This window comes from Garra rufa, chromosome 17 (genome assembly GCF_049309525.1).
Source record: "Garra rufa chromosome 17, GarRuf1.0, whole genome shotgun sequence".
NCBI classification, from domain to species: domain Eukaryota; kingdom Metazoa; phylum Chordata; class Actinopteri; order Cypriniformes; family Cyprinidae; genus Garra; species Garra rufa.
The window spans coordinates 36,511,881-36,534,980 of NC_133377.1; the positions used below are offsets into that span (position 1 = coordinate 36,511,881).

General features: G+C 35.5%; 1 protein-coding gene across 2 annotated transcripts in view; it reads right to left on the minus strand.

Annotated features, from left to right (window-relative positions):
* Positions 1-23,100, minus strand: part of khdrbs3 (KH domain containing, RNA binding, signal transduction associated 3) — a 218,881-nt gene that overhangs the window by 55,252 nt on the left and 140,529 nt on the right. For both annotated transcript variants that reach the window (XR_012340074.1, XM_073822420.1), the window contains exons 4-6: positions 18,824-18,970; positions 17,810-17,949; positions 15,470-15,656 (exon numbers count right to left, since the gene is read on the minus strand). Coding sequence is in view for 1 of the 2 variants with exons in the window: in XM_073822420.1 (XP_073678521.1) it covers positions 15,470-15,656; positions 17,810-17,949; positions 18,824-18,970 (474 nt within the window). In the remaining variant the exon portion in view is untranslated. The remainder of the gene's footprint in view (positions 1-15,469; positions 15,657-17,809; positions 17,950-18,823; positions 18,971-23,100) is intronic.

Sequence of the window (23,100 nt, forward strand, 5' to 3'; positions counted from 1 at the left end):
TCGGGGACCTGTAACAGCGTACTGGCAGGAAACTCCTGAACTAGCTTCTCTGAAGACCCCCGTAGGGGTTGCGAACTTCCTAGGGCCGCTACGTTTCCGGGCGGAACAGCTAGAAATTGATGTTCGCGGGAGATTGCCGCGCCCTGAAACACTGGCAGAGTTAGCTGACAAATCTCCTGAGGGCCCCGAGGGGGCTCGGTAACCACAAACTGTGGCGCCGAATAAACCCCCTCGAGAGGGGCTGCCCTCAATGACCCTGGTGCCTGACCGTCAGGGCCGTTTGGCCGAGGACCTCTTAGACTGGAGGACGACCCTCAGGTCGGCCCTCTTGTTAGAGGCCCCCGGCCTAGAGCGTTGCCGGCCCCGTCCTCTAGGACGAACCGGAGGAGCGCGGGCGGCAACGCTCTGTTTCTGTGCCTCTCTGTGTGAGGAGCTCGTTGACGGCTGAGGCTGCTCCCGTCCAGCAGCCTCAGAGGAGTAAACGCGGCGAGGGAGGTACGTCCTGAACGCCGCTGCCTGCTTCCTGGCCTCCTGGTGCCTGGCGACAACTGTGTCCACCGAGGCACCGAAGAGGCCGGAGCTTGGCTCTATGGGGGCGTCCAGGAGTGTTGCCCTGTCCTTGTCTTTTAGTGCGGACAGGGACAACCAGAGATGCCTCTCCGCTCCAGGGCGAGGTCTGCTGTGCGCCGCATCTCTGAGATGTTAACCTCCTCGCCGTCGCTAAACTCCTTCAGCAGGTCAGCCTGGTAAGCCTGAAGGATGGCCATGGTGTGTAAACATGAACCAGCCTGACCTGCTGCCGTATATGCCTTGCCCACCATGATGGAAGTAGACTTTAGTGGCTTGGTGGGCAAGGACGGAGCCTTCAAAGACGATGCCGAACCGGGTGCCAGATAGCCCGCGAGCGTCTGTTCTACCCGTGGCATCGCCTTATAACCGTACTCCTCCGTACCCCCCACGTTAGCATAACTCTCAGTGGGGTTATAGAGACGGAAGGAGTACGGCTTCCCCCAGGATCTTGAGATCTCTTTGTGCAGATCTGGGAAGAATGGAAGGCTCCGTTTGGGAGGTGCTGACTTTGTCCGCAGGAAGCGATCATCTAGCTTGCTTCCATGCGGCTCATGATGTTGTTCTGCGGGCCATGAGATATTTAATTTGGCTACCGCATGGGTCAGCACCTCCACGAGCTCCTCGTACTGAGGCGAACGGGGTGGCTGTGGTGTGTCCTCCAGGCTCTCCATATCAACCTCCTCGGAGGAAGATATGTGAAGCTCTGGGATCTCTTCTTGGAGGGAAGAGGCCGCAGTGCGGGCTTCCTCATCCAATAGGAGATCGCTCGCGCCGCTGAGTGAGGGAGGAGATAGGGGATCACCCGTCTCCAAACCCTCCAGCAGATCGAGCTGCGAGCCCCACGAGTGGCGCAACCGCTCCGCCTCGGCGGCAGCGGGGCCAGACCCGCGAGGCACGCTAGTGAAAGCCCCCTCCTCGAAGAGGGCTTTCCGGGAACGGAGCACCCGCAGCGGAAGGCGTTCACACTGCGGACAGTCAGCCTTTTCGAGGGCTGACTGTGCGTGCCCCGGTCCCAAACACACCACACATAGACCGTGTGTATCCCCACCAACAATGAAGCGTTGGCAGGGAGGAACACACGGTCTATGTCTTCTAACAGCCACCAAACTTTTCTTTTCTTTTAAAGGTTGTTTTGAAGCCATTTTACTCAAAAGAAATGCGTGCAAACTGGCACAATAAACAGCAAAATGGCAGACAGACAGACACAGAGCGCTCTCGCTGAATGACAAAAGCTGCCGCGGGCTTCAAACGCACGTGCTTTATACTTCCTGGTCGATGACGTCACCGCGCCTGTGACGTCACTCCCGTCATTTCATTGGTTGTAAGACATGATTCAGAGTGCGGCCCGCCAATGGCGTTCCCCATAGCGTTTCTAGACGCGGCTCGAGTTCCCGGAAGGGAACTACTAATTTCTATAATTTCTTTCTGCAGAAAAAAAAACATCTTTAAGCTTCGAATGGTATTGTTTATATTATAAAAGCTTTTTATTTCACATAAATGCTGATCTTTGAATCTTTCTATTCATCAAACAATCCTGAAAAGTGTATTCAACTATTTTAAATATTGAAAATAATAATACAAAATGTTTTTGAGCAGCAAAACATTATATTAGAATTTCTAAAGGAACATGTGACACTGAAAAATAGAGTAATGATGCTGAAAATTTAGCTTTGATCACAGGAATAAATTACATTTTAAAATATATTCAAATAGAAAGCTATGGAAGCCCATTCCACCACTGAATTAAAAAAAAAATATGTTTTTGTGACTTTCTCACAGTTCTGACTTTTTTCTCAGAATTGCATGATACAGTATTGCGAGATATAAACTCTCAATTGCAAACAAAAAAAGTCACAAATGGTAAGAAAAAGTCACAATTGTGAGTTATAAAGTCAGAATTGTGAATTTATATCTTGCAATTCTGAGAAATAAAGTTGCAATTGTGTGACATAAACACATTTGTGAGAAAACATGTCAGAATTGTGATATACAAACTGGCAATTGTGAGAAAAAAGTCAGATTTATGAGATGTAAACTCAGAAAGTTAGAATTGTGAGAAAGATTTTCAGAAAAAAGGTCAGAATTGTGAGATGTAAACTCACAATTGCGAGAAAAAAGTCAGAATTGTGAGTTTATATGCAGTAATTTTCAGAAAAAAGTCAGAATTGTGAGATGTAAACTTGCAATTTTCAGAGAAAATGTAAGAATTGTGAGTTTATATGCTGCAATTTTCAGAAAAAAGTCAGAGTTGTGAGTCTATATGCCGCAAATTTTCAGAAAAAAGGTCAGAATTGTGAGATGTAAACTCAAAAAGTCAGAATTGCAAAAAAGATTATAAGAAAAAAGGTCAGAATTGTGAGATGTAAACTCAAAAAGTCAGAATTGCAAAAAAGATTATAAGAAAAAAGGTCTGAATTGTGAGATGTAAACTCGCAATTGCAAGAAAAAAGGTGAGAATTAGGAGTTTATATGCTGCAATTTTCAGAAAAAAGTCAGAATTGCGAGTTTCTATGCCGCAATTTTCAGAAAAAGGTCAGAAGAGACTCGCAGTTATTTTAAATAGTAAAAATACTTCACAATATTACTGCTTTTGCTGTATTTTAGATTAAATACATGCAGGCTTGGTGAGCAGAAAAGACTTTCTGTCCAAAAACCTTTGACTGGTAGTGTATATTCTTTTGTTTAATTAAACTTACTTGCCAATTCTTTGTAATTATCTGTCAAACTTTCTAGCAATCTCTTAAGTGAAATTGTTTCTACACCAATTTTTTGTTTTCAGATGTACTACACTTTAAACAAAAAATGTTGAATGCCCCCTTAAAACAGAGACGTTTAAAGCTGAAGACCCGAGGCGCAGGAATATGTTTTGAAGTGTCGCCACTTACTCAGTAACAACTCTCACACGGGTCTGCATGTCACTGAAGTACTTCAGCGTGATAAAAAGCAGCGTGGACAGAATGAAACGCCTCTGCGGAAGAGCCGAGGGCGAGCCCATATGTCTCGCCGTACAGCCTTATTGAGAACACAAACTTGTGATTTGTGTTGGTTTGAGAAATATCACGCTAGACGCGGCATTCATAACACAACACTGGTGACAAAGAAAATCATTTCAGCACTCGACCAAAGAGAGACAGTGTCTGCAACCGGCTTGGTAATTATGAGGCTAAACCGAAGTGACAAGCGGTTTTGATTGTGGAAACAGAGGTTCTGAGATACGGACCGGGATAATACATGCTGTTATATTATTGCAACCCTCCACAGAGAGTGAGTCAGGTATCAGAATGGCCCTCGAGAGAGACAAACGACTGATTCAATTACTCCATATTAATGACTTACACAAGAGAGAGCGAGCGGATCCACCCTCTATGGCCCCCAAACAGGCTTGAAATCAGATTCGGTGCCTTTAAAATGTATTTTGGCTTATTGATTTGCGGTAATCTGATCAAGATGTTTTCAAATCGCATAAGACACGTGTTCATGCTGACCTCGCTGAGCTGATTCTCTGAGATAAAGATAGGAGGCCATGTTTGGGACAGATATATTAATCATGTAGTGATTTGATACCAGACATCTTTCAGGGTTTGTACAAGGTGCTTGAAGTGCTTTACTTGAATTTGACTTTTTGAAACTTAAAGCCTGGAACACCCTTGAAGATAGAAATATTCCTGAAGAGGTACTTGGAAAGTGCTTGAATTTTTTAAAGACAATTTATCTACGAAATAAGTGTTTAATTTTGTTAATAAGTACATCTTTTTACGCAAAATTCATGCAATTCAAAAAACAACATACATTTTGCTTATTTCAGTTAATGTTAGAGAACAATCAAGCTAAGCAAGATGCAAAGTGGCTGAAGATGCGAAAAAAGGGACTGATGAACCAAATCAGATGAGTAATTTATGCTGGAACTGCTCCGATTGATTCAAACTCGTGACTACGATCATTCATTTCAGTTCTTCACTAGCAAAAATGCAATTCATTTCGAATTTCGCTTGTAACAATTGTAAAAAGCACGTAGTGATGTGTTAAAATGAGCTTTTCGAAACCATTGCATAACAAAATTATTTACTTGAAGCGCTCCAATCGGGTTGCGTATCGTGAATAATTTGTTTCAGATTGGGATGATTCAAATCAAATGATTCACGTTACGTGATTGAAGTCCCGATTTGCGATACGCATAGTTCCAATCTAAGTCAAATGATTCACGTTTAGCAAGCAGAGTCCTGGTTCGTGAATCATTATTCAGACCAGGACTTCAGAGCTAGGTTGCAAATCATTTGATTTAGATCAGAACTTCGGAGCGGATTCGCAAATCTTTTGCTTTAGATCTGAACTTCAGAGCGTGGATTGCGAATCATTTGATTTAGATCAAAACTTTGGAGTGTAGATCACAAATCATTTGATTTAGATTGAAACTTCGGATCACGGATCATTTGATTCAGATTGGGACATCCGTGCTGGTTCACAAATCATAATTTCAAGAATTGAATGATTTAAATCAAATGATTCATGATACGTAAAGTTCCTTTCTTAGTCAAATTATTCGTGATCCTTGAGTCCTGGTCTGAAATGGTGGCTCGCAAATATTTTTTTCAGATCTGGACTCCAGAGTATGGATCACAAATCATTTAATTTAGATCGGAATGTCGGAGCAAGTTCGCAAATCTTTTGCTTTAGATCGGAAATTCAGAGCATGGATTGTGAGTCATTTCATTTAGACTGGAACTTCGGAGCAGGTTAACCAATCTTTTGCTTTAGATCGGAACTTCAGAGCGTGGATTGCAGATCTTTTGCTCTAGATCGGAACTTCAGAACATGGATTGCGCATTATTTGATTTAGATCAGAACTTCAGAGCGTGGATTGCGAATCATTTAATTTAGATCAGAACTTTGGAGCATGGATCGCAATTCATTTGATTCAGATTGCAAATCTTTTGCTTTAGACTGGATCTTCGGAGCATGGATTGCGAATCATTTGATTTAGATTGGAACTTTAGAGCGTGGATTGCGAATCATTTGATTTAGATCAGAACTTCGGAGCATGGATTGCAAATCATTTCATTTAGACTGGAACTTCGGAGCCTGGATTGCGAATAATTTGATTCAGACTGGAACTTCGAAGCATGGATTGCAAATTATTTCATTTAGATTGGAACTTCAGAGCCTGGATCGCGAATCATTTGATTTAGACTGGAACTTCGAAGCATGGATTGCGAATCATTTAATTTAGATTGGAACTTCGAAGCATGGCTTGCAAATCATTTAATTTAGATTGGAACTTTGGAGCATGGATTGTGAATCATTTGATTTAGATCAGAACTTCGGAGCATGGATTGCAAATCATTTCATTTAGATTGGAACTTCGGAGCCTGGATCGCGAATCATTTGATTCAGACTGGAACTTCGAAGCATGGATTGCAAATCATTTAATTTAGATTGGAACTTTAGAGCGTGGATTGCGAATCATTTGATTTAGATCAGAACTTCAGAGTGTGGATTGCAAATTATTTCATTTAGATTGGAACTTCAGAGCCTGGATCGCGATTCATTTGATTTAGACTGGAACTTCGAAGCATGGCTTGCAAATCATTTAATTTAGATTGGAACTTTGGAGCATGGATTGTGAATCATTAGATTTAGATCAGAACTTCGGAGCATGGATTGCAAATCATTTCATTTAGACTGGAACTTCGGAGCCTGGATTGCGAATAATTTGATTCAGACTGGAACTTCGAAGCATGGATTGCAAATTATTTCATTTAGATTGGAACTTCAGAGCCTGGATCGCGAATCATTTGATTTAGACTGGAACTTCGAAGCATGGATTGCGAATCATTTAATTTAGATTGGAACTTTGGAGCATGGATTGTGAATCATTTGATTTAGATCAGAACTTCGGAGCATGGATTGCAAATCATTTCATTTAGATTGGAACTTCGGAGCCTGGATTGCGAATAATTTGATTCAGACTGGAACTTCGAAGCATGGATTGCAAATTATTTCATTTAGATTGGAACTTCAGAGCCTGGATCGCGAATCATTTGATTTAGACTGGAACTTCGAAGCATGGATTGCGAATCATTTAATTTAGATTGGAACTTTGGAGCATGGATTGTGAATCATTTGATTTAGATCAGAACTTCGGAGCATGGATTGCAAATCATTTCATTTAGATTGGAACTTCGGAGCCTGGATTGCGAATAATTTCATTCAGACTGGAACTTCGAAGCATGGATTGCAAATTATTTCATTTAGATTGGAACTTCAGAGCCTGGATCGCGAATCATTTGATTTAGACTGGAACTTCGAAGCATGGATTGCGAATCATTTAATTTAGATCAGAACTTCAGAGTGTGGATTGCAAATTATTTCATTTAGATTGGAACTTCGGAGCCTGGATCGCAAATCATTTGATTTAGATTGGAACTTTAGAGCGTGGATCGCGAATCATTTGATTTAGATCAGAACTTTAGAGCGTGGATCGTGAATCATTTGATTTAGATCGGAACTTCAGAGTGTGGATTGCAAATTATTTCATTTAGATTGGAACTTCGGAGCCTGGATCGTGAATCATTTGATTTAGACTGGAACTTCGGAGCCTGGATCGCAAATCATTTGATTTAGATCGGAACTTTAGAGCGTGGATCGCAAATCATTTGATTTAGACTGGAACTTCGAAGCATGGATTGCAAATCATTTCATTTAGATTAGAACTTCGGAGCCTGGATCGCAAATCATTTGATTTAGATCGGAACTTTAGAGTATGGATCGCGAATCATTTGATTTAGATCGGAACTTCGGAGTGTGGATTGCAAATCATTTCATTTAGATTGGAACTTCAGAGCCTGGATCGCAAATCTTTTTCTTTAGATCAGAACTTCGGAGTGCGGATCGTGAATCATTTGATTTAGATCTAGACTTCGCAGCCTGGATCACGAATCATTTGCTTTAGATCGGAACTTCAAAGTGTAGATCGCAAATCATTTGATTTAAATCAAAACTTCTGAGTGATACATTTTCTCAGGATTCTTTGATGAAAGTTCAAAAGAACAGCATTTATTTGAAATAAAATATAAATATCTTTACTATCATTTTTGATTAATTTATTGCATCCTTTCTGTATGAAACCATTAAATTCTTCAAAAAAAGTCAAGTGTTAGTGTTTATTTAAAATGTTTACAAAGTGATTGGTAATTGCATTTTTAATATATCTTTTATTTCATACTGATTAATTGTATACAATTAATATGTAAATTCACAAATGATTGAGTGGCACAAATAGACCCTAATGGTAATATATAAGAACACAAACACAAATTAAAATGGTGTTGCGGTATATGTGGTATACGATTGTGAACGCAGACAAAAATATGACCATAATGCCAATCTTCAAGACACTCTTTTCTCCAACCCTGGTAAATTTATGTCATCATCTTGCTAGACTATCCTCAAAGACTCAAGAATGTCTTTTAGCACCCAACCCAATAATATGGGCATTAAAAGTCTGAAGCTGTCACAATATATACACGAAAACCACATGGTGACAACACCACAAGCAGCATGTGATCAACACAACCAAAGCAGACATAAAAACATGAAGGATTCTCAATAAAAGATCAACAGAGGTCTTCTGAAAGGGATAGTTCACCCAAAAAATGAAGATGCTGTCATTATTTACTCAGCGCTTTGTCGCTCCAAACCCCATGTTGTTAGTTTTTCCATGGAACACAACAGAAGACTTTGCATGTATATTTTACAGACAATGACAGCTCGTCGTAAACACGTCTATCAAGCACCAAAAAGGACAAACAGCCCATACAACTACATATTCTTTTAAATCTGATATCTGTCCAAATTTTCCTTTTGTGTTCAACTGAAATAAATAGGACACACAGGTTCTAAGTAAACTCTAAATTCTAAGTAAAGTTCTTAAAAGATTTTTTTCTTAGTGTAAAGAACATCTTAATAATCTAAAGAACATATTTCTACTTTTCTACTACTACTATAAAGAACCTTGTGTGCAATGGAAAGGTTCTACAGTTTTAAAATAAAGGTTATTTGTTGGCATTGATGGTTCCATAAAGAACCTTCAACATCCAAGACTTGTATGGCTTGTATAACATAAATGTGACCATGGACCACAAAACCAGTCATAAGGTTAAATTTTACAAAACTGAGATATATACATCATATGAAAGCACAATAAATAAGCTTTCTATTGATGTATAGTTTGTTAGGATAGGACAATATTTGGCCGAGATGCATCTATTTGAAAATCTGGAATCTAAGGGTGCAAAAAAATCAAAATACTGAGAAAATCACCTTTAAAGTTGTCCAAATTAAGTTCTTAACAATGCATATTACTAATCAAAAATTACATTTTGATAGGTTTACAGTAGGAATTTTACAAAAAATCTTAATGTAACATGATCTTTACTTAATTTCCTAATGATTTTTGACATAAAAGAAAAATCAATAATTTTGACCCATACAATGTATTTTTGGTTATTGCTACAAATATACCCCAGCGACTTAAGACTGGTTTTGTGGTCCAGGGTCACAAATAATGTCTCTTGCTAAAATATGTAGTAGAAAACCCATAAAAGACTTACGTTATTAGAGCTACTGGTGCTACCTGTTGCTATTTTACCGCAACACACCTTGGAAAATAAAATACTGATGCTGAGCTATTGTGCGGCTTTTGGTTGTAATTTTCAGTCGAAGGGCAACAAGAGAAGCGATGCAAGTCTTCACTGCTTTCCTATTGATAAGAAGAGGAGAAAAGAATGGGAAGATGCCTGTAGACGAATAAAACTTCCGAAAGACCAGTGTCTTTGTTCTCTCCACCTTAGCCCTGATGTTAGAGCTGCTCGATTTTGGCAAAAATCATAAACACAATTATTTTGGTCAATCTTGTAATCACGATTATTTAAAAAGATTATGACAGGGTCCAAAACTTTTTATTAGTGATTAATTTAAAGATAGCAATACAGCAGAAAAAAAAGATGCCCAAAAAACTGTGCTTTTAAAAAATAAAAATAAAATACTGAATACTTTTATGCAAGTCTAAAGTAGTCTACCAATACTACAGAAATTAAATGTAATTGTTTGAATGTAAAGTAAAACAGCGTCTTAACTGTACTAGTTAACATGCTTTGTTTCTTATTAAAACCACTAAAGTCCTTCATTCAAGAGCAGAGTGATTTTTCTCTTTGTATTTTTATGTTTTATTAATATTAAGCACAGAGACAGCAGAAGGAATATTTGTTGCCGCTTTAAGTGCCACATGGATCCAATATACTGTATACTGTTTATGATTATTTAAGACATAACTGACAAGGGTTTACATGAATAATCACCAAGCGCCTCATTTTGAAATATTTTTGCGTGTATTTGACCGTTTAGGCATGCACCTTGAGCTAAAAGATCATTTTAAATGTCTGTGTACTGCTCTGTCTCTGAGCGCATACACAGAACAGCTTAAGTTATGCGCTATTAAAAACACAACATCAAAGAAACATTAATAAATCAAGTACGTCCTGTTTTATGTAAGTCGTGTACCATGATTTTGCTGATTTGCATGTGAAATTAGGCTTTTATTGAGGAGGGAAATCGCACCACTGGTAAAGAGGTGGAATGGGGCGTAATAATCATTTTATCTCGATTACTGCATTATCATCATTGTTTGAAGCAGAAATCGAAACCAAATTTTGATTAATTGCACAGCCCTACCTGATGCCTTTGAGACTTTTAGTAGACCACAGCTACTGAAAGAGCTCACAAACGGCAGAGACAAAAACGCTAGATGCCATCCTGGCAGGACGTAAACATGCCGGTGCTTAAAAATGGCAACAGGTAGCGCCAGTAGCTCACCGATAGGGTTGTTCCGATTCCGATACTAGTATCGGAAATGCCGCCGATACCACAAAAAAATCTAGCATCGGAATCGGCGAGTACTTGAACCCACGTACCGATCCGATACCATTTTCTTAAGATATAAGTTATTCCTGCTAGCAAATCAGAAGCCAGTTCTTCTTCGCGGCTCAGAATGCAAACAGTGTTGCCACAAGCAACCACTGTTTAGAGCAGCGAATAAGAAATACAAATGTGCTAGCAGTTTGTCCGCTAAAACGGCGGCATGTCTCATATGTAGGGCTTTATGATTTCTGCGATGCCGAAAACACGGACAGAATTGCGGAATCCAGTCAAAATGGAATTTACAGTTTAACACGGAACGTCTCGGAATTTGTCAAAGTTTGATGCATTAATCAAAGTAGGGCTGGGCGATATGGCAAAAATGTAATCTCGATAATTTTTCCCCATATTGAACGATAACGATATACATTTCGATATAAGCTGTTGATGTTGCCAGCTTTAAAATAGTATCCCAACAATGACCACAAAAATGAAAGGGTTCATTAAATTACATTTAAAGTATAGTTTATTAACAAAAACAGATTACAGATTTGGCCTTAAAAATTAAAACAACTTACTAAAATAAATTAAAAAAATAAAAGTTGTGACAGAGTACGGTAAATGAGAGTAAATGTACAAAATGTAAACATAAAATTATTATAAAAACAATTTGTAACACAATTATTTATTATTATTATTAACACAATTGTTTATTTTCTCTATTATAGGTTGAGCTATTTAAATTAGAGGCAACCACTGCATTTTGAAACAATCTACAGTATAAATAACAAAAAATTACGACACGGTTCTTTCTTAATCGTATTAAGTGCAGACAATTCAGCCATAATCTAAGTAGGCTACTCTCTAAATATTCAAAGTGCAAATAGAGACCGAATATTTCAAGCATGATACAGCATATATAGACATACACAACCTATCATAGCCTACATACTAATAACAGCCTAGATAGGTCATGTAGCCTAATTTGCGTGCATTGGGGAGTCACTCTCTAAACAAGGGGGATTAAAATTGCTTTTGAATGCGCGTGCGTTTTTTGCTTTCGGTTTCAGTTTTAACAATCGCGCCAAACTCTCAGCTGAGCTAAGAGTCACTTTTGAGGTAGCCAAACCACTTATATAATGGAATTCGTGCTACCTTTTTTGTCGACAATTTCAACATCTTTGGATAATAACTCGAAGTTAGTTTCACTTTCGTCGCTGCTTCCTCTCTCTTTTTTTTTTTTTGTTGTCGTCCTGGTGTTAAGTTTGCTTCGCAAAGTGCGGTAGGAAATGAACTTTGTACTTTGACGTGCACAAGCACGCTGTACGCCGATTGGCTGTTGTCGCATATTTCTACTGTGTGATTGGCTCTTAGATTAATCCATATCGAGCAAAAAATGTCTAGAGCCTATCATCGTTATTAACATAAATTTTATCGCGATTCGATATGATATCGTTTATCGGCCCAGCCCTAAATCAAAGGTAGTTCATTACACTTAAATCAAATCGTGATATGGACTAATATGAAGCCAAAAACCGACTGTTTAAATATGAATTAATGCGTGGTTCTGTGTTAATGAATTGTACAGGCGCGTGGTTTGTTTACTCCTTGTACTAAAGCGCGCGGGACACTTGCGGTAATATTAAAGGGCTCCAGACTGTGACCAATTTTTCTGCCAGTGTTACTAATTTTCGTGAGCGGTCACACTGGCGCGACCACCGCGTTGTTCAACTCATAAGCTCTGCCATTTCTGTCTCAGATGAGAAACATAAAATGGCACGCGAAACGAAAGTGAAACTAACACGACACGTTTGAGCTGCTCAGCGCTGACCGTTTATCAGCTTGGACTGCAATGCAAACAAACTTGCACAAAGCTTTATTCGGGAGCCAACGTTGATTTTGCAACATTGTTACTGCTGCGAGATGCAGTGAGGAGCATTTGAAAATGCCGCACAATGAATAAGGTTGCTGCGAGATCTAGTGAGAATCTTTCAAATTCTGGCCAAAATTCTCTGTTATAAAAAGGGCTGATGTACGTCAGAAAACCAGATTAGTAATACTAACTATATGAAAAAAATATTACTGTCAAATGTATGTCATATAATAAAAATACTCTAGTTCACTGTATATATCACTGTATATTTGTTTTATTAAAGAATAAGTCTGAAGCACACAATAAAATAATTTATTAGTTTTATCTACAGCTGTATATACAATTACACACCCAGGTATCGGAGTAGTACTCGGTATCGGCCGATACCCCGAGCCCAGGTATCGGAATCGGTATCGGGAAGGAAAAAAGGGTATCGGAACATCTCTACTCACCGAGTGCAAAAATTTCACGTCATCGAAACAGCGCCCCACAAAGTAAATAATGGCAGCATTTTCATTTATCCATTTTCACTATTCCTCCATGAAGATCTCATTAAATTCCCAGGAACTCTTTGGCTCTCAGGACAGTCAGAAGATCCTCTTTCCAGTGCGATCCTGACGAGGAACATCTAAACACTGATTCACACTGACAGCTTCAGATTTATCATCCCACAGATGTTCGGATCATTCCCAGTGTTTCAGGCTCCTGCACAGACGCGTGTATCCAGGCCGTGGAAACGATAGAGAACAGCTGGCGACGGAGTCGTTTCCTCTGACCCCAGCGCATTCGAATGGCGCCCCCTAAATAAACCTGTCAGATGTGGTTAGATATGGGCACTGCGGGGCAGCGTGCCAACTCCACCCACCTCTTCGGGCCTGCCATCTGTTAAATATGCCACAAGCAAGCCAAAAGACCTCAGAGACGCTCAACATCGAGAGGGGCTGGCGAACATTCAAATAAGCTCAATGTATTTGAAGTGGTTGTTTTGCAACTCTCTCTGATAAATTAAAACTCAAAGCAGAGGAAATCTATAACAGTGTCAGAAGCAGGCGAGCAAATAAGACCATTTTTCCACATAATCGCAAGCAAAAACAAGTAAATCAAGCAGATGAAATGATTTAGGATGTCTCCGATAGACATGTACTGTTCCATTACGACTGACAAATGAGATCAGGGTCGGAAAACATTCATTTCTGCGAGAGCCTCGGCGAGCTATTGAGTTTGTTTTATATAATTTATCGATATGAGAAATGTCAACAATAAAACACGGGCTATTATAGACATATATCATAGATCACTCCTTCCGTCTAGACAGGTACTAAAATTACTGTAACGGTTCAAATAGAGTAAGTGTTTCTCACTGGTGGCACCAAACTGTAAAAAATGATTAAACGCCAAAGAAATTGCTTTTAAGATTTATAATTACACAGATTTTTTTTTAAGTCAAGATATTTAGAACTTATCTTAGAACATTTTAGGGCTACAATGAATAAAAGTAGTTAACTATAAAGCGAAACCAAATCAAAAAGATCCAATTAATTAATAAATAAACGTATTATTTAATAAATAATGAAATTAAAATGAAATGTTACTGAAACTAAAGCTGAAATAAAATAAAATAAAATATTAGTTGCCAAGGCAGCTTTTTTAAGTTTTAATTATTAAAATTACTAGAACTAAAATAAAATAAAAATAGGCTAAATAGAAATGTAATAAAATAAAATCAATTAAAAAATTCATAAATAGATACTATAAATGAAACTGAAAACTGAAAATATTAAAATAAAAGCTGTTTAAATATGTTATTAAATACTATAATTGTATATAAAAAAATACTAAAATAAAAATTAAGAAATAAAAAATGTACAATGAAAAAAGACAACAGAAATAAATATTAATTAAAAATAAATCTGAAAACATTTATAAAATATAAATGTTATGTAAAATATAATTATTAAAATAACTAGAACTAAACTAAAATAAAAATAGGCTAAATAGAAATGTAATAAAATAAAATCAATTAAAAAATTCATAAATAGATACTATAAATTAAACTGAAAACTGAAAATATTAAAATAAAAGCTGTTTAAATATGTTATTAAATACTATAATTGTATATAAAAATACTAAAATAAAAATTAATAAATAAAAAATGTACAATGAAAAAAGACAACAGAAATAAATATTAATTAAAATATAAAATATAATAAAATTTATTATAAAATATAAATGTTATGTAAAATATAATTATTAAAATAACTAGAACTAAACTAAACTAAAAATAGGCTAAATAAAAATTTAAAAAAAAACTTTAAGTAAATAAATAAAAAATAAATTACATCACAATTACTATGAATAAAATTGAAAACTAAAAATATAAACATAAAAGCTAATTAAATTTAATAAATACTATAATGGTATAAATATAAAAAAAAAATAACACTGGCAAAGACTATGGATGAATCTCTAAGTGTACAGATATGCACTGGTGATAGTAAATTACACAATTAATAAATAATAAAATTACAGGGGAAAAAACACTATGAGAAAACAAAGCTGAAAAAATATAAATATTAGTCACTGAAAATAAAGCTGAAATAAAATAAAATAAAATAAAATGAAATATTAGTTGTCAAGGCAGCATTTTTAAGTTTTAATTATTAAAATGAATAAAGCTTAACTAAAATAAAAAATAGGCTAAATAGAAATGTAATAAAATAAAAATAAATAAATAAATAGATAAATCCAAAAACCACATATTAAAATTACCATAAATGAAACTAAAAATATAAAAATAAAAGCTAATATGTTATTAAATACTATAATGGTATATAAAAAAATACTAAAATAACAATTAATAAATAAAAAATGTACAATGAAAAAAGACAACGGAAATAAATGTTAACTGAAAATAAATCTTAAAACATTTATAACATATAAATATTATATAAAATATAATTATTACAATTACTAGAACTAAATTAAAATAAAAAAGGCTACAAAGAAATGTTACAAATTTAAATAAATATATATATTTTAAAAACACATAAAACAGAAGCGACTTAGTCCCTAAACAGAGTGATGCCTACAGCAATGGAAGTTACAGTTACTTACATATTCACCATAGGTATCCTGCACAACTGGAGGTGGAGGTCTGTACCCAGGAGGGGGCGGAGCTCCTCGTGCTCTCTGTGAGGGAACGCCCCTTACTCTGCTGGATGGGACCCTGCTGGGCGGAGCTCCTCTGGGCGCCACACCCCGTGGGACTGCAGCCTGAGGAGGAGGAACGCCCCCTCTAAGCCTGTAGGACAGATCAGCTCACATGAATTATTTTATACACTAGCAGTCAAAAGTTTTTTAAGAAGTAAGAAGCAAAGAAGCAAAACAGTACAAATCTGAAATTGTTTTACCATTTAAAATTAATTTCAAAATGTAATTTATTCCTGTGATCAAAGCTAAATTTTAAGCAACATTACTCCAGTCTTTAGTGCCACATGATGCTTCAAAAATCATTTTAATATGCTGGTTCGCTGTTCAAGAAACGTTTATTATCATAATAAATATTTAAAACAATTAAGGACATTTTTTCAGGAGTCTATGATGAACAGAAAGATCCAAAGATCAGCATTTATCTGAAATAAAAAGCTTTTGTAACATTATACACTAAACCATTCAAAAGTTTGGAGCCAGTATAATTTTATATATATATATATATATATATAATATACTACAATATAGAATTATTTATAATTTTTTTTGTTTTTATAGAAATTATAGAAATTGATATTTTTATTTAGCAAGGACGCTTTTAATTGATCAAAAGTGATGATAAAGACATTTTTAATGTTACAAAAGATTTCTATTTCAGATTAATGCTGTTCTTCTAAACTTTCTATTCATCAAAGAAACCTTACAAAAATCGTCTCAGCTGTTTTCAATATAATAATAATATATGTTTTTTTAAGCAGCAAATCAGAGTATTAGAATGATTTCTGAATGATCATGTGACTGATGCTAAAAATTCTGCTTTGAAATCACAGGAATAAATGACATTTTAAAATATATTCAAATAGAAACATTTTTCAAAATTGTACTGTTTTTGCTGTCCTTTGGATCAAATAAATTCAGGCTTGGCGAGCAGAAGAGACTTCTTTAAAAAACACTCAAAATCATAGTGTAAATATAATTAATACAAAACACATTATAACTGCAGCAAGAATTCTTTATAAAAAATGAACACAAAGTATTTTTTTTAAAAAGTGCAGTGTTTCATATACACTGTAAATAAGTAGTTTAAGACATAAATTGGCTGAATTAGTGACGTAAAAATTAAAATTAGTGCTTTAAATTAGTTTTGCAAACAAATATAAATTGTGCCTACACATGAATGTGTTTATAAACTAAGAAGCTAAAATATAAGTAATATTTAACATTTTGTTAGTCCTATGTAATTCTCATAATTCCATAGTTTTGTTGACTTTAATATTCATCTAAGATATGAAAAATATTATAGTAAAAATGTGTCCAAACTATTTACTGTAGTGTACAGATGACCCTTTGGAGTCATCAAGTCAAGATATTTTTTATTTTTATTTTATTATTATTTGAAAGAAATCTATACTTTTATTTAGCAAGCTTCCATTAGATCAATCAAAAGTGACAGTAAACCCCTTTTACATTGTTAGAAAAAAAAAATACTTCACATAAATTATTTTGAACTGTCTATTTATCAAAGCATCCTGTAAAAATGTATCACAGTTTCAACAAAAGTTACTCAGTTTTATCAATTTACAACAGTTTTACAATCTTCTGCACTGATAATAATGAGAAAATGTTTCCTGAGCTGCAAATTAGCATATTAAAATGATTTCTGAAGGATCATGCGACACTGAAGACTGAAGTGATGATGCTAAAAATTCAGCTTTGATCACAGGAATAAATTACTTTTTAAAATATATTAAATTAGAAAAAAAGTTATTTTAAACTGTAATAATATTTCACTTTTTTTTACTGCAGCCTTGGTGAGCATAAAATACTTTTTTTTAAAAACTTACAAACCCCAAACTTTTGTATGGTTAAATCTTCTGATTTTAAATGAATCTTTCAACAGACAGACAGACAAATCTAGTCTAATTTCTAGCTATCATTTACTAAATAACAATAATTATATTCAGTTCTCAAATGGAAGATTACATTGACGTTTGATTGAATTTCCCTCTCCAACTATGATGAAAATGAGACTGGTTTGAGGAAATGACATTAGCTTCAGTCCATGTGAGAATAAATCTGCCAGTTATACCACATTAAACTCTCAGTGGAGTTTAAAGCCCTCTTCTCATTAACCGACAGAAAAAAAATCAACGGAAAGGTGAAATTAAGGAGTTAATTTGTCTTTGTTTACATTTTCCTGTCATTTCTCAGTTTTGAAGTTTACTCCAAATGTGATTACAGTACCTGTGCGGTCCCGGCGCTGGCGTTCCTCTGGCTCGCGTGCTGCTTTTGCCTCTGGCCGCTGGGACTTTGGCGTCCTCTGAGCCGCCGTTCAGATATGTCAGCTCCTGTAGCTGAGCCTGTCTGATCTCATCATTGTAGTCCTGTATGAAACACACACACACACACACACACACACACACACACACACACACACACACACACACACACACACACACACACACACACACACACACACACACACACACAGAGAGAGAGAGAGTTAATAACCTGTAACGCGCAATAATGGTCCACTTGTTTTTTAAGGGGAAATATATGCCCCCCGCAACCCCAAACACGCACTAACATGTGTTTTTCCCCAAGAGGAAGCATTCTGTATATAAATAGTAACATTTAATCTAGCTTTTCATTAGCATAACAGATGTGACTGTGAGATATTATATTCATAAAGTCCATGCACAAATGCGAACATATGCGTTGTGTTTGATCGAGAAGATCCAGAGAATTATATGAATCTGCAAAGCATTTAACTTTGCTAAGATGAAGTATAATAGGATATTTGACAAAAAAGGACTTTCATACATTGTGAAAATTTATTTAAAATAAATAAACCAGAAATTGCTGGAGTACATTTTACAGGAAAATGCTATTTCAGTTTTTATAATTCAAAAATCTCAACAAGATGATCGCACTTTGAAGCTGCATTTAAACTGCATTTTGGAAGTTCAAACTCGTGGGCAACTATATGGAGAGAAATCCTGAAATGTTTTCCTCAGAAAACATAATTTCTTTAGGACTGAAGAAAGAAAGACATGAACATCTTGGATGACAAGGGGGTGTCTAAATCATCTGTAAATGTATGTTCTGGAAGTGAACTTCTCCTTTAAAGCAGTGAATGTGTATTTTTGGTCTGAAGGTAATAAACGCTGCACTCAGAACATGAAAGATGATGAAGCTGATGCTCAGTCTGTGTTTAGACGATGTCGATTACACCCATTCACATGGCAAAAGACGCACCGGAATAAGGAATTTTTTGATCTCCTCCAGAGCGTGACCCATTCTGGCATACGCTTCGGCAGGCGGTGCGAACACCTCGATCAACACGTGAAGATCTTCGTTAAGGTGATGATACTTTGCTTCTCCGCTCTTTCGCAGTTCTTCTTCCTGTTAACCGACAAGAAAAGAAACATTTACAGTTTTACACACCTTTGCTACAGCAGTTGAAGTACAGGAACCAGAAAAATGGATAGATGGATGGAAAGAACGACAGATGATAGATATGAATGATGGATATAACGATAGATCGGTAAAACAGAAGGATACATAGAATGATAGATAGAACGATAGATAGGTAAAGTGACAGAACAATAGATAAAACGATAGAACAATTAGATAGGTAAAACAACAATGATAGATAAACGATAAATAGATAGAACGATACAGTAGATAGGTAAAATGACAGACTGATAGAACGATAAATAGAACAATAGAACTATAGAATGATAGAGCGACAGAACCATAGATAGGTAAAACAACAATAATAAACAATAAATAGATAGAACGATAAATAGGTAAAATGACAGAACGACAGAATGATAGATAGAACGATAGAATGATAGATAGGTAAAACAACAGAACAATAGATAGAACGATAGCTAGGTAAAATGACAGAACGATAGAATGATAGATAGGTAAAACGACAGAATGATAGAACGATAGCTAGGTAAAATGACAGAATGACAGAACGATAGAATGATAGATAGGTAAAACGACAGAATGATAGAATGATAGATAGGTAAAACGACAGAATGATAGAATGATAGATAGGTAAAATGACAGAACGATAGAATGATAGATAGGTAAAACGACAGAATGATAGAATGATAGATAGGTAAAATGACAGAACGATAGAATGATAGATAGGTAAAACGACAGAATGATAGAACGATAGATAGGTAAAACGACAGAATGATAGAACGATAGCTAGGTAAAATGACAGAATGACAGAACGATAGAACGATAGCTAGGTAAAATGACAGAATGACAGAACGATAGAATGATAGATAGGTAAAACGACAGAATGATAGAATGATAGATAGGTAAAATGACAGAACGATAGAATGATAGATAGGTAAAACGACAGAATGATAGAACGATAGAATGATAGATAGGTAAAACGACAGAATGATAGAACGATAGAATGATAGATAGGTAAAACGATAGAATGATAGCTAGGTAAAATGACAGAATGACAGAACGATAGAATGATAGATAGGTAAAACGACAGAATGATAGAACGATAGCTAGGTAAAATGACAGAATGACAGAACGATAGAATGATAGATAGGTAAAACGACAGAATGATAGAATGATAGATAGGTAAAATGACAGAACGATAGAATGATAGATAGGTAAAACGACAGAATGATAGAATGATAGATAGGTAAAATGACAGAACGATAGAATGATAGATAGGTAAAACGACAGAATGATAGAACGATAGCTAGGTAAAATGACAGAATGACAGAACGATAGAATGATAGATAGGTAAAACGACAGAATGATAGAACGATAGCTAGGTAAAATGACAGAATGACAGAACGATAGAATGATAGATAGGTAAAACGACAGAATGATAGAATGATAGATAGGTAAAATGACAGAACAATAGAATGATAGATAGGTAAAACGACAGAATGATAGAACGATAGCTAGGTAAAATGACAGAATGACAGAACGATAGAATGATAGATAGGTAAAATGACAGAATGATAGAACGATAGCTAGGTAAAATGACAGAATGACAGAACGATAGAATGATAGATAGGTAAAACGACAGAATGATAGAATGATAGATAGGTAAAATGACAGAACGATAGAATGATAGATAGGTAAAACGACAGAATGATAGAACGATAGCTAGGTAAAATGACAGAATGACAGAACGATAGAATGATAGATAGGTAAAACGACAGAATGATAGAACGATAGCTAGGTAAAATGACAGAATGACAGAACGATAGAATGATAGATAGGTAAAATGACAGAATGATAGAACGATAGCTAGGTAAAATGACAGAATGACAGAACGATAGAATGATAGATAGGTAAAACGACAGAATGATAGAACGATAGCTAGGTAAAATGACAGAATGACAGAACGATAGAATGATAGATAGGTAAAATGACAGAATGATAGAACGATAGCTAGGTAAAATGACAGAATGACAGAACGATAGAATGATAGATAGGTAAAACGACAGAATGATAGAACGATAGCTAGGTAAAATGACAGAATGACAGAACGATAGAATGATAGATAGGTAAAATGACAGAATGATAGAACGATAGCTAGGTAAAATGACAGAATGACAGAACGATAGAATGATAAATAGGTAAAACGACAGAATGATAGAACGATAGCTAGGTAAAATGACAGAATGACAGAATGATAGAATGATAGATAGGTAAAATGACAGAATGACAGAATTATAGAATGATAGATAGGTAAAATGACAGAACAATAGAATGATAGATAGGTAAAACGACAGAATGATAGAACGATAGCTAGGTAAAATGACAGAATGACAGAATTATAGAATGATAGATAGGTAAAATGACAGAACAATAGAATGATAGATAGGTAAAACGACAGAATGATAGAACGATAGCTAGGTAAAATGACAGAATGACAGAACGATAGAATGATAGATAGGTAAAATGACAGAATGATAGAACGATAGCTAGGTAAAATGACAGAATGACAGAACGATAGAATGATAAATAGGTAAAACGACAGAATGATAGAACGATAGCTAGGTAAAATGACAGAATGACAGAATGATAGAATGATAGATAGGTAAAATGACAGAACGATAGAATGATAGATAGGTAAAACGACAGAATGGTAGAATGATAGATAGGTAAAACTAAAGAAAGATAGACAGGTAAAACAACAGAACGATAGATAGAATGATAAATAGAACGATAGCTAGGTAAAATGACAGAATGACAGAACGATAGAATGATAGATAGGTAAAATGACAGAATGATAGAACGATAGCTAGGTAAAATGACAGAATGACAGAACGATAGAATGATAGATAGGTAAAACGACAGAATGATAGAACGATAGCTAGGTAAAATGACAGAATGACAGAATTATAGAATGATAGATAGGTAAAATGACAGAACAATAGAATGATAGATAGGTAAAACGACAGAATGATAGAACGATAGCTAGGTAAAATGACAGAATGACAGAACGATAGAATGATAGATAGGTAAAATGACAGAATGATAGAACGATAGCTAGGTAAAATGACAGAATGACAGAACGATAGAATGATAAATAGGTAAAACGACAGAATGATAGAACGATAGCTAGGTAAAATGACAGAATGACAGAATGATAGAATGATAGATAGGTAAAATGACAGAACGATAGAATGATAGATAGGTAAAACGACAGAATGGTAGAATGATAGATAGGTAAAACTAAAGAAAGATAGACAGGTAAAACAACAGAACGATAGATAGAATGATAAATAGAACGATAGCTAGGTAAAATGACAGAACGATAGAATGATAGATGGGTAAAACTACAGACCGACAGAACAATAGATAATGACAGAACGATAAATAGTTAGAACGATAAATAAATAGAACGATAGATAGGTAAAATGACAGAACGATAGATAGAATGAAAGCTAGGTAAAATGACAGAATGATAGAATGATAGAATAATAGATGGGTAAAACTACAGAACAATAGAACAATAGATAGAATGATAGAATAATAGATAATGACAGAACGATAGATAGATAGAACGATAAATAGAACAATAGATAGATAGAACGATAAATAAATAGAACAACAGATAGGTAAAATGACAGAATGATAGATAGAACGAAAGCTAGGTAAAATGACAGAATGACAGAACGATAGAATGATAGATAGGTAAAACGACAGAACGATAGAATGATAGATAGGTAAAACGACAGAATGATAAATATAACGATAGAATGATAGAATAATAGATAATGACAGAACAACAGAACGATAGATAGATAGATAGAACGATAAATAAATTGAACAATAGATAGATAGAACGATAAATAAATAGAACTATAGATAGGTAAAATGACAGAACGATAGATAGAACGAAAGCTAGGTAAAATGACAGAATGACAGAACGATAGAATGATAGATAGGTAAAACGACAGAATGATAAATATAACGATAGAATGATAGAATAATAGATAATGACAGAACAACAGAACGATAGATAGATA